Raw genomic sequence first — 14159 nt, 5'->3', positions numbered from 1 at the left:
TTTCATCTCTAGAATTCCATTTTCTTAAAAATTGTTTAGTCATTTTTTTAGTCTCTTTTAAGACTCATATTTTAAATGCTTTAAATTTTTTTGTTTGTTTTGAGACAGAGTCTTGCTCTGCTGCCTAGGCTGGAGTGCAGTGGTGGCTTTATCTTGGCTCACTGCAACCTCTGCCTTTTGGGCTCAAACAGTCCCACCTCAGCCTCCCGTAGTTGGAACTACAGGCATTGCACCACCATGCTCAGCTAATTTTTGTAAAGATGGGATTTCACCATGTTTCCCAGGCTTGTCTTGAACTCCTGTGGCTCAAGTGATCCTCCTGTATCATCTCCCAAAGTGTTGGGATTACAGGTGTGAGCCAACATGCTTGGCTAAAAAAAACTGCTGAAGCATGTTAAAATATTTATATTTTTGTTGGCTTACTTTTGTTTGTGTTTTGAGACTGTGCCTTGCTCTGTTACCCAGGCTGGAGTGCAGTGGCGCAATCTTGGCTCACTGCAACCTCTGCCTCCCAGGTTCAAGCAATTCTCATGCCTCAGCCTCCCAAGTAGCTGAGATTACAGGTGTGTGTCACCATACCCAGCTAAAAATATTTATATTTTTGAATGCTAAATCCAATAAAGGAGTATTTACAAGTCCAATTCTGATTTCTCTGTTACTCCTGCTGGCTTTTACTCGTGGTGACCTGTGTTCTAGTTAAAGCTGCCTTTCTCGAGAGGTAGTTTCTGTTTATTTCTGAGAGTCTTCTAAGGATGTTTAGGTTATTTACACTGCCGCTAGACTGTAAGAAATACTTAACTTGAATCTTTCTCTCCTTACCAAATATTTCTCAAAAGAAACAATTCTCCAGTGGATGACCATCAATGCTGGGTTGCATTTGCCATCACTCTCATCAACAGGATCAAAAATGGGATTATTTCTACTTTAGAGGATAGTTTAGAGGAAATAGAAATGTGAGAAAGGTATGCTGCTGAAATGCCTAAACACTCAAATTCTTTACCACTTGTATCTAGGTTCAACTTAAGGAGGATTTTTATTTGGCAGAGAAAGTACCTCTTTTTTTTTGTTTTGTTTTGAGACACAGGGTCACTCTGTTGCCCAGGCTAGAATGCAGTGGCGTGGTCTCAAGTTCACTGCAACCTCTACCTCCCAGGTTCAAGCAATTCTCCTGCCTCAGCCTCCCGAGTAACTGGGATTACAGGTGCCCACCACCATGCCCGGCTAATTTTTGTATTTTTAGATTTTTAGTAGAGACAGGGGTTCACCATGTTGGCCGGGCTGGTCTAGAACTCCTGACCTTGTGATTCACCTGCCTTGGCCTCCCAAAGTGCTGGGATTATAGGCATGAGCTGTCACGCCCGGTCAGAAAGTACCTCTTACAAGAAAGGTAATCCCTTCTGCAGTTTGGTTACTGTACCATCCATATCAGCCTCTAAGTCATGAATGATGAAAACTGCATGATTATTATTTATTTCAGGCATGTCATGGAAGAATGCTTGAGGAACAGCCCTACAATTGTAGAAATGCACAAACCTGTGAGGATCATCTGGATCACAGTTAGGAAGAAACTGAGTGATTGCTTCTGCTACTTCTTCATTTGATAAAACATCCCAGAGTCCATCAGTGGCCAAGATCAGCACATCATCTGCTCCGTGATCATATTTTGAGAGATCGTAGATTCTTACCTGAAAAAAACAGGAATGCCACCACTTAAGAAATTGGAAGCATATTATTCTCCCTAACAAAATGACTTCTGATTCTCCTTCCCTTTTCCTGCCAGCCTGGTGGTTTTCATTGTAGGGTACTTCATTATACAGCAAGCTTTGTGGCCAGGGATAGTCTCCCTTGGAGACTTGCTATATAGATACATGGGGCCTAATACACGTTTGTGAATGAGCCTAAGAGGTGGGCTTAGTAATTGACACAGAAGAAATTAATTGAAAATGTAATGCCTGAGGTATAGTCAGAATGATGATTTGCAAGTGGATTTTATGCTAGCCAGAAGATCAGCAGTGAGCTTGTTTGCTGTCTTCCTTTGCGTATTCATTCAACAAACATTTATTAAGGGCCTACCCTGTGCCAAGTGCTATAAATGCAAAGTTAAATATCTGATTTTTCTCCTTCAGAGGAGCTCTCAGTCCGTAGGGGAGATAAAGTCGATTCAGGATTCTTAGTATCTGCTCTACATGTATTTGTCTAGGAGTAAGGAGACATTCTATTTAATGCACTCACTTGAAACCTTTCTTGCCTTACCTGCTCTGAGGCCCAAGGAGCCAACTCCTCTCACATAACGATGGGGCTCTGACACTACCTTCAGGTTTCAGGAGCCTCAACTGAGGCTCACAGAAGATACATGCTCACCCCGAACCTCTAAAGCATGTCTTTGTCTTGACAAACTTTAAGTCTTTCCTCATGTCTAGCACCTTAAATGACTTGGATATTTCAACACCCACCTAAGCTCTTGAAAGAGAATGAGGCAGTCTAGGCAAAACTAGTAAGAATAAAAATCAAGCCTCACAGCAAGCTTTGTGGCCAGGGATAGTCTCCCTTGGAGACTTGCTATATAGACACATGGAGCCTAATACACATTTGTGAATGAGCCTAAGAGGTGAGCCTAGTACTTGTGGGCTAGGCCACAATTCTATGTTCATCCTACTTCAATGTGGGTGGGGAGGGATAGGGATGTGTGGAGAGGGGTTTGGGGTTTCACTGCTCTTCCCTCCTAGTTTGGCAGAATCACCCCCTGCCTATACCATCTCACGAACTGAGAACAAAAGCAAGTCAATTTAGTCAATCTCCTTCGGCCTCCCTCATTACTCTATTTTCTTTCTTTCTTTCTTCGTTTTTTTTTTTTTTTTTTTTTTAAATTGAGATGGAGTCTCTCACTCTGTCGCCCAGGCTACAGTGTAGTGGCATGATCTCAGCTCACTGCAACCTCCGCCTCCAGGGTTCAAGAGATTCTCCCGCCTCAGCCTCCCAAGTAGCTGGGATTACAGGCGTATGCCACTACAGCCAGCTAATTTTTGTATTTTCAGTAGAGACGGGGTTTTCCCATGTTGACCAGGCTGGTCTGGAACCCCTGGCTTCCAGTGATCCGCCCGCCTCAGCCTCCCAAAGTGCTGGGGTTACAGGTGTGAGCCACCACGCCCAGCCCATTCCTGTATTTTCTAAACGCAAGTCTGAGTGAAAGCGACGGGTCAGGGCACGTGTCTCATGGCACAGCCATTGTTATGTCACCTCAGATCTAGAGACAATCATATCACCTCAGCCTAGAGACTGAATGTGTTGAGGTCTTTGAAAGCCAAGCCTCCTGTGTTTTAGAGAGGTTTGTCCAGGCTAGTGATGCCCTGCCGTGGGACTGGTCCTGTGGGCTGACAGCCTATTCCCAGCAGCAGAACACAACAAAATGTCTATCCACAGGGCCCTGGGTGAATGAGCTGAAATAAAAAGCAGCCGCCAGGCGCCAGGCCTCTGTGGACTGTGAACAAGAAGGTAACAATTAGCTAATGGCCCAGCACATGAGCCGTGCTCAGGGGAAGAACACTCAGGGATACACGGCACTGGCGTTTAACATCTTCTTTTCAAAAGGCATGCTCACTTCAGGCTAAACTGATGTTCCGCAGAAGGCACTAGCCTTTTAAACCAAATTAAAGAAAACAGGAAAGCTTCAGTTTCCAGCAGACCAGAAAGTCCCAAATGTCAGAATTCTGTCCTCAGGTCACTGACGAATGTGGTCCAATTTTCACTCTGTCAGAAACAAGCCACCTTCCTATGCTTTATTTTCTATGATTCTTGGGTGTGTCAGAGTTTAACTTCTTAAATATTAACGTGCACAGAAATCAGCTAGGGATCCTGCTAAAATCCAGATTACAATTCAGTTCTGGGTGGGCTTGAGAGCTGTGGTTCAGCTTCCTCCCAGCTGATGCCAATGCTGCAGGTTCACAGACTGAGCCCTGAGTAGCAAAGTCAGAGAGGATTCCCACTGGGCCAGATTTGTACACAAGGGAATCAATGGCTTAGTGGACTTTATGACAACTGTGGAGACTGTTCCTTAGAGTGGGCTCTAGACAGACTCTAAATGTCACCTCTGGGCTCCTAGCTTCAAGTACTGGTTCACTGTGTTGTTACTTTCAGTATACAATAACTTTGCTTGAAAGACACTGCTAGGAGGCCAAGGCAGGGGGATAACTTGAGGCCAGGAGTTCGTGACCAGCCTGGGCAACAGAGTGAGACCCTGTCTCTACAAAAATTAAAACAGTGAGACCCTGGGCATGGTGGTGCATGCCTGTGGTCCCAGCTACTTGGGAGGCTGAGGGAGGAGAATTGCTTGAACCCAGGAGTTTGAGGCTGTGGTAAGCCATGACTGTGCCATTGCACTCCAGCCTGGGTGACAGAGTGAGACCCAGTCTTTTTTTTTTAAAAAAAATAGTGTTTGGGGGATTGATTCCTAGCTTCTTATTGGGTTATATCTACAATAAATTTTTGGGATAATTTGAACTCCATCTGATAGACAATATTGAGTCATAAGAGGTGGTGAGATGTGGATGTCCCAGTCTTAGGTTGGTAGTTAAACAGGAGATTCCATTTGCCTTGCAGCTTCTTCTGAAAGAGAGGGTTCAGGTCTGCAGATAACATCCATTTAATTTCAGAGTCTGCTCTATGAGTAGGGTGCCAAACCTTCTTTAAAGTGTTCCTGCTGACACAAGAAATGTGACAGGTTGTGTTATTCAAGCTGAAGTTGTCTTGTCCACACTCAAATGGAAATCTGGCTAACAGAATGGATGTGAGTTGATACATATACACGTTATAAAATGCTACTCTTCAATTCCATCAATAAATGTAATCTTTCCCTAATTCTGCTGTTCCCATTTCTATGCTCGGCTCCCTAATGTAGTTTATTTAGCTAACATGAAAATCCTTGTCAAGACCACTCTTCATGTAATTTTTATGAAAATAATAAAAAGCTGATCACAACCCTGGTTCATGAAGCACTCCCCAATTAACATCTTTTGAGGTTTTTACAACCACCCTGTTTCCTGCCCTTTAGCCAATTTCCAAAAATCTTTGCTAACTTTCCACTTACAACTCGTGTCTTATACGTTAACCTGTGATGCAGAACATTTTGCAAAAATGTTTTCAGAAGAATTGGACTGCCGTGCAAGTCATCCCACTGTGTGCTCATCCTCCCCAGCAACAAAGGCTTCAAAGGATTCCACTGGGCTCTGGAGTCCTGACCTTCCCTCCCTGAAGCTGTTGTTGGCCTTACTCAATCGGACCATACTCACATCCTCAAAGTTCCCCTGTTCAATTCCTTAAATAGTTTCTTAACGTTCCTGGAAGCCTCACATCAAACTAATGGGCTCTGAAGCTCCCCAGGACTCAGACATCTGGAAGAGTCTTTGCAGCCCTGGAGGGGACAGGTGTGCTACAGAAAAGCCTTTGAAGTGGGACTGGGGAACATGGTCAGACCTTCTAATGGCTCCTTCCTGGGTTCCCATCTGCCAAGAAAGGGAGAGAAAAGCCAGACGAATCCTTGAGATTCTTGCAGTTTTTCAGAGCAATATAATCTGAGCAGCTGAAAAATGGGACCTGTGTGGACCTGCCTTTCTGCTGCCTTCAGTACACTTTTATTGCATACTTGCTGTGTGCCAACTTGTTTTCCAGGCACTGGGGACACAGTGAACAAAACTGACAAAGCCTCTCACAACTTCTAAACTAGTAGACGAGATAGACACACAAATAAGTTACACTGTCAGAAGATGACAGATGTTCTGAAGAAAAATCCAGCATGGTAAGGAGAGCAACAGTGTCATTTTAGAAGATGAGGTCGTGGTGGGCCTCTCTGAGAAGGTACCATCTGAGCAAGTCAACTTCCCATGGGTCCCTTCTTGCACCGCCCCAACCTTCCTTTGGGTTTCTGTTACTCAGTGTTAGACTGGTGGTGAAGAAGGGGGGCTGAGAAAGGTGGGTGCCACTCTCTCCTGCCAAAGCAATCCTGAGGAGGACCAAAGAGAGGCCATGTATCTTTTCCCTGGTCCTCTGCAGGCACAATCCTTTCACACCCACTAATGTAACATTTACCTGTGTGCTTCACTGTGGGTAAACCTTTGTCTATCAGTTTTGTATGAAACTGTAATCATCGATTTATGGCCCTGTCCTGACACTAGGCTGTAAACACCATGAGGCTTGGGACTGTTTTTTCCCTCCTTGTATCTTCAATGCCCAACCTGACACCTGGTTCACTGCATGACTAGTAGTTGAAACTGATTGTCCCACAGAGATGAAGCTCTGTGCCTTGTCCTTTAGGTACAGAGAGAGATACATAGCATCTGATCTACCCTGGAAGACTGACAAGGCTGATCCCATCTCAGCGGAATCTGAATCTGGAATATGGCAGAATATTATTGCTTTTGCCAGAGCAACCAGGTGAAGAACAAAAAGTGAATGTGCTCCAGCCCCTCATGAGGCTTCTGAAGCTTTCCTTATGATCTGATCACAACAAAGGAGACAGGCAACTGACAAATAGCACGCTGGCCCTGAAACACCGCTGGCATCTTTGTTATCAGCCTTTCAGGGCCCACTTTTCTGTCTCTTCTAACAGATTAGATATTCTCAAACCTAAATGTGTTTAGAATCACCTGGAGTGCTACCTTAACCAAATTAAGATTCAAAGATCCTACCTTTAAGAGTCTGATCGTACAGATCTCAGCTGCATACTTCAACAAGGACCCCAGGGAATTCTGACGCAAGTGGTGGGGGGACTCTCACCTTGAAAAACTGTAACAGATGAGAAACTCCTTTAGGGGTAAGGTCCATCTTATCCTATCGGGTTTTGTGCCCAGAACAGAGCACTGTGACTAGCACTCAATTCACAACCGAAGAAAGCATTTCCTTATTGGGTATTTACCCCTGTCCAGCTTACAATGAACACCCAGGGAGTTAGTCATCTTACTGTCCCACCAAAATTCAGCTTCTGAAGGCCCAGAAATCCCAATTTGTATTTCCTCTGTGGGTCTAGCAGTATCTTCTACAGTGTAAACCACAGTAGGTCTTCAGGACATACTTGCTGAGACAAAGCATAAACAGGGGAAGGAGAGAGGAAGAAACAAATGAAACATACAAGATACTTTCAGAAGACCCCCTCATTTCACGGTGATCCAACAGATTTAGTTTGTTAATTGTGACACTTCCAAATCATCAAGAAAATGTAATGTGCTGATATATAACAGAAGTGGCAAACTCTTTCCTTTTCTTCCTTTGTTTTCAGGGGAGCTGCCAATAAACATTCAGCGTGGGGGAGCAGGAATAAGTCTGGGGGCAAACAAGAACGTTGACTAATGTGCTCTGAATGAGCCAAATGCTGACTGCTGTCACAGAGCCCTCGGTTTCAGAGCACTAAGAGATGTCCTTAATGTCAACATTGGGCACTTATTTTACACAGGAGCCTGTGACAAGCAACTCTTTAATACAGCACCTCCACTTAGTGCTAGGCTGTAGGCTGCTGTTTCAGCGTTTGTGTAATACTTGCTCCCATCTTTGCCTTATTACTGATAATATTTCAGTGGCATGTTAGGAGGGCTCATACCACTATAAGCTGACGCTGGCTTCTTAAAGCTACTTTTAAAAAGAATCCGTCAATTCTTCCATTTGCCAAATCTCTGCTGCTTCTCTAGGATGCCCTCATGGCTTTTACATCTTGATCAGTTCAGCAGATTCTCCAAACTGGTTTTTCCCTTTTAAGTACTCAATGTAGGACAATGAGCTCCTGCAGCTCAGGACTGGCTTTGTGGAAGAGAAAGAGGCTTGCCCTTCTTATCAGAAGCCTTGCTTCAGGTCTCTGCTTCTAACAAGCCTTGTGACTTGAGAAGATCTACCTTTTTTATTTTTATTTTTTTTGAGACAGGGTCTTGCTGTGTCGCCCAGGCTGGAATACAGTGGCACAACTCTGGCTCACTGCAGCCTCAGCCTCCCACACTCAAGCAACCCTCCCAGCCTCCTAAGTAGCTGGGACTATAGGCGCACACCACCTATACTTTTTTACTTTTTGTAGAAACAAATTTCATGTTTCTCAGGCTGGCCTCAAACTCCTGAGCTCAAGAGATCTGCCCACCTTGGCCTCCCAAAGTGCTGGAATTACACATACGCACCACCACACCTGGCCTAGTGCTCAATTTTCCTATCTCTGAAGTCATTTTTTAAAAACTGAAAAACACAAGAAAAAGGAAATATTATAACAACTGCTCTACTTCTCTCACAAAGCTGTAATTAAGATCAAATAATGTGGAAAGGAACTGCCAATTTTAATTCTTTTATGGTGCTGATCTCAGGGCAACCACATCTGAATATCGTCTAGTTGGTAGAAGGAAAGGATTAAGAGTGGGCTCAGGGGAACAGGGATTCAATCCCCAAAGTCTCATTTAAAATTGCGGTGATTGGACCTCTCAATAGTGTTTCCTGGCAGAAATAGCCAAAGGTGGTTCCCAAGGTAAAGGTTGCCAATAGTTGGTGGGAAACAAAGAGATGAAATCTTATCCCTTCTACTTCACGTGTCCAACCCAACAGCTCAACCTATAGATCCTTGAAAATGACACTTACAACAAGAAGAAAATAAAACACCAACATAGTTCCTGCAGTCCTATAAAACAAGTTGCTCATTTCAAGACTGGCATTCTAGCAGACTACCAAAACTGCACCCAAATTCTCTGTAGGGTTCTATCTACACTACTTGATGCCATGAAACAAACACTGAATCTGGTGGCAGAAGACTTGGGTTTGAAACCCACCTCTGCTCATTAGGCAAAATCACTGTATTCATTCAGTTTCAAAGCTTACAGACCATTTGCTTGGAATATCAAAGTTAAAGGGGGTACCAATTCCTTGGATGGATGAGCTGGACATTGTATGCCTTACGTGAAGAGGAAGCTGCAGGGGCCAAAGCCTGGGGATGTGAGAAAGGGCTGGTGTGTTTGGGCAGCTTTACCTTGCTTGGTTTGGCCACAGTACTGGATGTCCCCTGGGGAGTGGGGAGGGTGAGGCTAGACTTCTCAAATCTTCCCTGTCTCTGTTTGTGAAATGAGAGGTTAGACCTAGGTGGCCACTAGGGCTGCTCATGGCTCCAACATCCTCCAACTCTCATCACAGCATCAGGCCTTGATGTGACTGACCACAGGACTTCAGAACATTGGGCTGCAAGTGAGTCCAGTGACACCGAAGTGTTACAAATATGTTGGCTGCTCATACTATGCAAAAGGAGCTGTTTTGGCTGCAGGTATACATTTACACTTGAAATATGCCATAGATATTCTTGAGAGTTTGTTTTTTGGAGTCTACAGACCAAACATTTGAATTTGGAGGGTAGATACAATATAATAGCTCAAAAAGTTTCTTTCTAAACCAGCAAAAATAGGAGATATTGTGCAGAGAGCCTGAAGGTATAACCAATGCCTGGCTGCTATTGCATAAAGTTTCCACTTTCTACACACAAGGCCTGGCATGTTACAAGTCTCTGGGTTTCCAATGGTTTGTTCACCAGTAAATCCAAAGGACCATTGAATGAATTAGTGAATGAATGGGTTTCAATATAACTCAATAATTATTTGAGGAATAAGTCTATCTTCACAAAAATGTCCATTTGCAAAGATAAGCATCAGAAGAAATCCTAACCTGTGAATGCAAACATGAGGGTGCAGAACAGATGAACCGAGTTGCCTCAAGTCTATCCAGGAGGTAAGTAAGGCAGAGAGTGACCACATATCCCTCTTTGCTCCAATGGTTTTGGTTTGCACCTGTTTTCCCAGCATAATTATTAATAGTGTCCCCTTTGATTCTTGAAAATTCCTGGTTGAGGGGTTAAGTAAGATGGTCACCTGACATATAAATATTAGAATGACTGCTGCTTCTGGCCATTGGGACTGAAAGAATCAGTGTCACTACTTTACAGGACTCTTCACCACAGAAGGTTTTCAGAGATCTCGAGAGCCAGTGAGCAAGGTATTATGCATGCTGCCTTAGAAGGGGAGATACAATCACCACAGGTAAACTGTGGGATACTTGCTGTGTGACAAAGTCAATCCCACTGATTGTAGTTGTTCTGGTAGCAAGAAGCCCAAGACGTAGCTTGTTCAAGTGCAGAATGAGGTATATCATATCCTTAACCCACCAGCCTGGCATGAGCCACATGCATTGTAGGAGTGAATCACACAATCTGGGACTACAATATAGATGCATCACAAACCCATTTTAGGATTGTAAAGCAAGTTCCTGCAGCACAGTGAAGAACAGCTTACCGATGGCAGTAGCAGTCTGTCTGGAGCAGCTGCTGCAAAGATGCTGGCTGTAGCAGGGGTGGCACAACTGGGCTGTGTGCTCCATGGACCTGGTGGGAGCCCCCAAGTTGGTGGGGCAGGAGCCCTCTCCTTCCGGGTGCAGGTGCAGCCACCCAACCATGGCTGCAGACCCAGGCATCCCTATGCTCTTGGGTGTCTTGGAAGTACCCCTGCCCCTGCAGGCTCAGAAGTGCCTGCTCCTGCTGCCTGGCCTCTCTCAGCTCCCAGTGCCCACTCCAGTGTGGAGCAAAGTTGTGGCTGAGCCTGGGCACTGTCGTGACCTGGCTGGGTGTGTGGGGGCTTGGGGCAGCACTGATGTGCCAGCCCCCTGCCACCTCAGCCACCTCTGGACTTTGGTCACCATCAAGCATGAGAGGGAGGCCAAGGGGAAGGGCTGAGGGTGGCTCAAGGTGGGCCTGCAGGCACCTCTTGATGCAGACAGCCAGGGTGTCATGGATGACATGTTGATGGCAGACAGGTTCCTGGGTGGAAAGGGGCAGGTCCTTGGTGAAGCAGCACCTTCAAGCCAGGGATAGCTTGAAGCATGGGAGCCAGGCTGGCAGTTCCAGGTGGAGCTCACGACCTGGAGTGAGAACTTATGGTGCTTTTTCTGGCCCACTCATGGCCACCCATGAACCAATCAGTATGCACTTCCTCCCTTCTGAAGCCTGTAAAAACCCCAGACTCAGCCAGACTCAGAGAAACAATGGCACAACCTGCCTGCAGATAGGAGCTACCCACTCTGGGTCTCCTCTCCACTGAGGGCTGCACTCATCAGGACGACCTGCCTGTGGAAAAAAGCTACCCACTTCAGGTCTCCTGGGTGCTGTATTATCGCTCAGTAAAGTACCTCTTGGCCTTGCTTATCCTCCAGTTGCCCATGTACCTCATTATTCCTGGATGTGGGACAAGAACTCAGGACCCACTGTTGTAACACAAACAGGGCTGAAACACACCTCCCTCTTGCCACACTGCAGGCAAAGAGGAGGAGAGAAAAGAGGAGGAAAGAGCCATGGCCCTTTGGGGAACCCAGACTTAGGAGCTCCCCGAGCCACGGCTGTGACACCCTCTTTGGGGCTCTACAGTTCCTGATACCTCCAAGCTTTCAGGCACCACTGCATTCCCCGGTGCCCACAATGGAAGCCACTTGTGGTATGCCTGGTTCAGCTGCAGCAGGGAACTGGCACCTGTGCCACAGGCAGTATGTCTGGATGTGTGTAGTGGCTGAACCCCATACTTGCTTAATCACTCACACACCCCTCACTGCTTTGTGCCTGGCTCGCTCTTGGCAGGCATGGGCTCTGGGCCGGTAGCAAGAGCTGAGTGAAGCCTGCCAGGCTGAGTGGGCAGAACTGGCCCAGGGGGCCTGAGCAAAACTTGGGCAAAGACACCACCAGCCATAGAGGTTTCTGGCTGGTGAAGCAACACCCTAAGGATCCTGTGACATTATCTCTTTCTCAAAGAGTGGTCTTTAGATCACTTACTACAGAATTATCCAAAATGTAAAAATGTTTAGAACTCATTCTAGATCAATGATTCAGATTTTCAGGAGGTGGATTCCAGGGATTTGCATTTTTTTCTTTTTCAAAGACAGGGTCTTCCTCTGTGGCCCAGGCTGTAGTACACTGGTGCAATGTCTCGCCACAGCCTTCACCTCCTGGGCTCAAACGATGAATCCTCCCACCTCAGCCTCCCAAGTAGCTGGTACTACAGGTGCACACTACCATGTCTGGCTAAGTTTCATGTTTTTAGAGATAGGGTCTCACTATGTTGCCTAGGCTGGCTTGAACTCCTGAGCTCAAGCCAACCTCCTACCTTGGTCTCCTAAAGTGCTAGAATTACAAGCATGAGTCACCAGGCCCAGGATTTGCATTTTTTAAACCAACTTCTAAACATTCTTGTATGCATTAATGCAATAAATATAAAAAAGATACAGCATATTTAACTGAAACATCCAAATGAAATTATTATTTTTCAGGAGGGGATCAGAGGGCAACAATCTCCAATGAGAGGAAATGTTTGACACATACAGGTTGGTTTCTGTTGTGTGACCATGAATTTTGTGAGTTGCTAAGTTCGTTTTTTGGTGTGTGTCAGAGAAAATCTCAAGTTTTTTTTTTTTTTTTGAGACGGAGTCTCGCTCTGTCACCCAGGCTAGAGTGCTGTGGCTGGATCTCAGCTCACTGCAAGCTCCGCCTCCCGGGTTCACGCCATTCTCCTGCCTCAGCCTCCCGGGTAGCTGGGACTACAGGCGCCGCCACCTCGCCCGGCTAGTTTTTTGTAGTTTTTAGTAGAGACGGGGTTTCACCGTGTTAGCCAGGATGGTCTCGATCTCCTGACCTCGTGATCCGCCCGTCTCGGCCTCCCAAAGTGCTGGGATTACAGGCTTGAGCCACCGCGCCCGGCCAAATCTCAAGTTTTATTCCAACAGCTGGTTGGCAAATCTCAAGTCGTTGGCCAAATGAGAACAAGCCATGTAAATGACACACAGATGCACACAACTGATTTTTATAGCCAGACTTGAGAGTTAGAGATGGAGATGCACAGGCCACATCATGAAGTCTCTCCCATGTAAGGTAAGAATATACCAGAATCAAAGAAAGTAGCTTCTGCATACTTTTTTTTTTTTCTTTCTGAGACAGAGTCTTACTCTGTTGCTCAGGCTGAAGTGCAATGGCGTGATCTCAGCTCACTGCAGCCTCTGCCTCCTGGGTTCCAGCGATTCTTGCGCCTCAGCTTTCCAAGCAGCTGGGATTACAGGCATGCACCACCATGCTTAATTTTTGTATTTTTAGTAGAGACAGGGTTTCACCATGTTGGCCAGGCTGCTCTTGATCTCCTGGCCTCAAGTGATCCACCTGCCTCTGCCTCCCAAAGTTCTGCGATTACAGGCAGGAGGTACCACACCCAGCCTGTATACTCTTTGTTTTTTGAGACAGAGTCTTGCTCTGTTGCCAGGCTGGAGTGCAGTGGTGAGATCTCGGCTCACTGCAACCTTCGCCTCCTGGGTTCAAGTGATTCTCCTGCCTCAGCCTCCCAAGTAACTGGGACTCCCAAGTAACAGGGGCACCCCCCACCATGCTCAGCTAATTTTTGTATTTTTAATAGAGACGGGGTTTCACCATGTTGGCCAGGATGGTCTCGATCTCTTGACCTCGTGACCTACCTGCCTCAGCCTCCCAAAGTGCTGGGATTACAGGTGTGAGCCACCACACCTGGCCACCTGTACACCAAATGTGATTTTGTCCCCCAAAATATTCAAAGTGGCAGCGGTGGTGGGAGGGGGCAAATTGCCCCCAAGGGTGTGCCATGCTAATTGAGAACATAGAAGTATGAGATATTACAGATACGCAGGGCTGGAGAGTGGATCAAGAAAGCTGTCAAATATGAATGCTTAAGACTAACAAAGTATCCTTAGAACTCCTCATTTTCCCTTTTTGCAGGGGGATACATGTTTTGTGAGGTCTGAGGTTTATGAAATTTTGGGGGCTCTGTTTAAGAATACAAAAGTAATTATGAATACAAATTTAGATACTAATGTGAATGTGTATTAAGAATGGGAAAAAAAAAATCACAACATGTTACTGGAACCCTGGAAGATGAGGTCCCTTTCCTTTGAGAAATGTTTACATAAATGTTTCCTGATTGCAACCTGGCTTCTCCTCATCTGGAACAGCCTGTCTGCATTTTCCGGCAACAATCAGAACTCACAGGGGCTGATCTGAGCAAAGGTCCCCAATACTTAAGTTTAATTAGCTTCTTTGTAAATCTGCCTTTACACTGCTAGATTTCCTTTCTTAATTAGCTAAACAGCTAACTCATCAACTTATATTA

At 45.6% G+C, this 14159-nt stretch overlaps 1 protein-coding gene across 1 annotated transcript in view; it reads right to left on the bottom strand.

Annotated features, from left to right (window-relative positions):
- PPM1H (protein phosphatase, Mg2+/Mn2+ dependent, 1H) overlaps nucleotides 1-14159 on the bottom strand; it is a 295323-nt gene that overhangs the window by 28104 nt on the left and 253060 nt on the right. The window contains exon 9 of the mRNA XM_011925963.1: nucleotides 1534-1685. Coding sequence (XP_011781353.1) covers nucleotides 1534-1685 — 152 coding nt within the window. The remainder of the gene's footprint in view (nucleotides 1-1533; nucleotides 1686-14159) is intronic.

Source organism: Colobus angolensis, unplaced genomic scaffold (genome assembly GCF_000951035.1).
Source record: "Colobus angolensis palliatus isolate OR3802 unplaced genomic scaffold, Cang.pa_1.0 Scaffold67, whole genome shotgun sequence".
NCBI classification, from domain to species: domain Eukaryota; kingdom Metazoa; phylum Chordata; class Mammalia; order Primates; family Cercopithecidae; genus Colobus; species Colobus angolensis.
The sequence above is the reverse complement of the archived record's forward strand: the minus strand, read 5'-3'. Positions and strand labels throughout refer to the sequence as shown.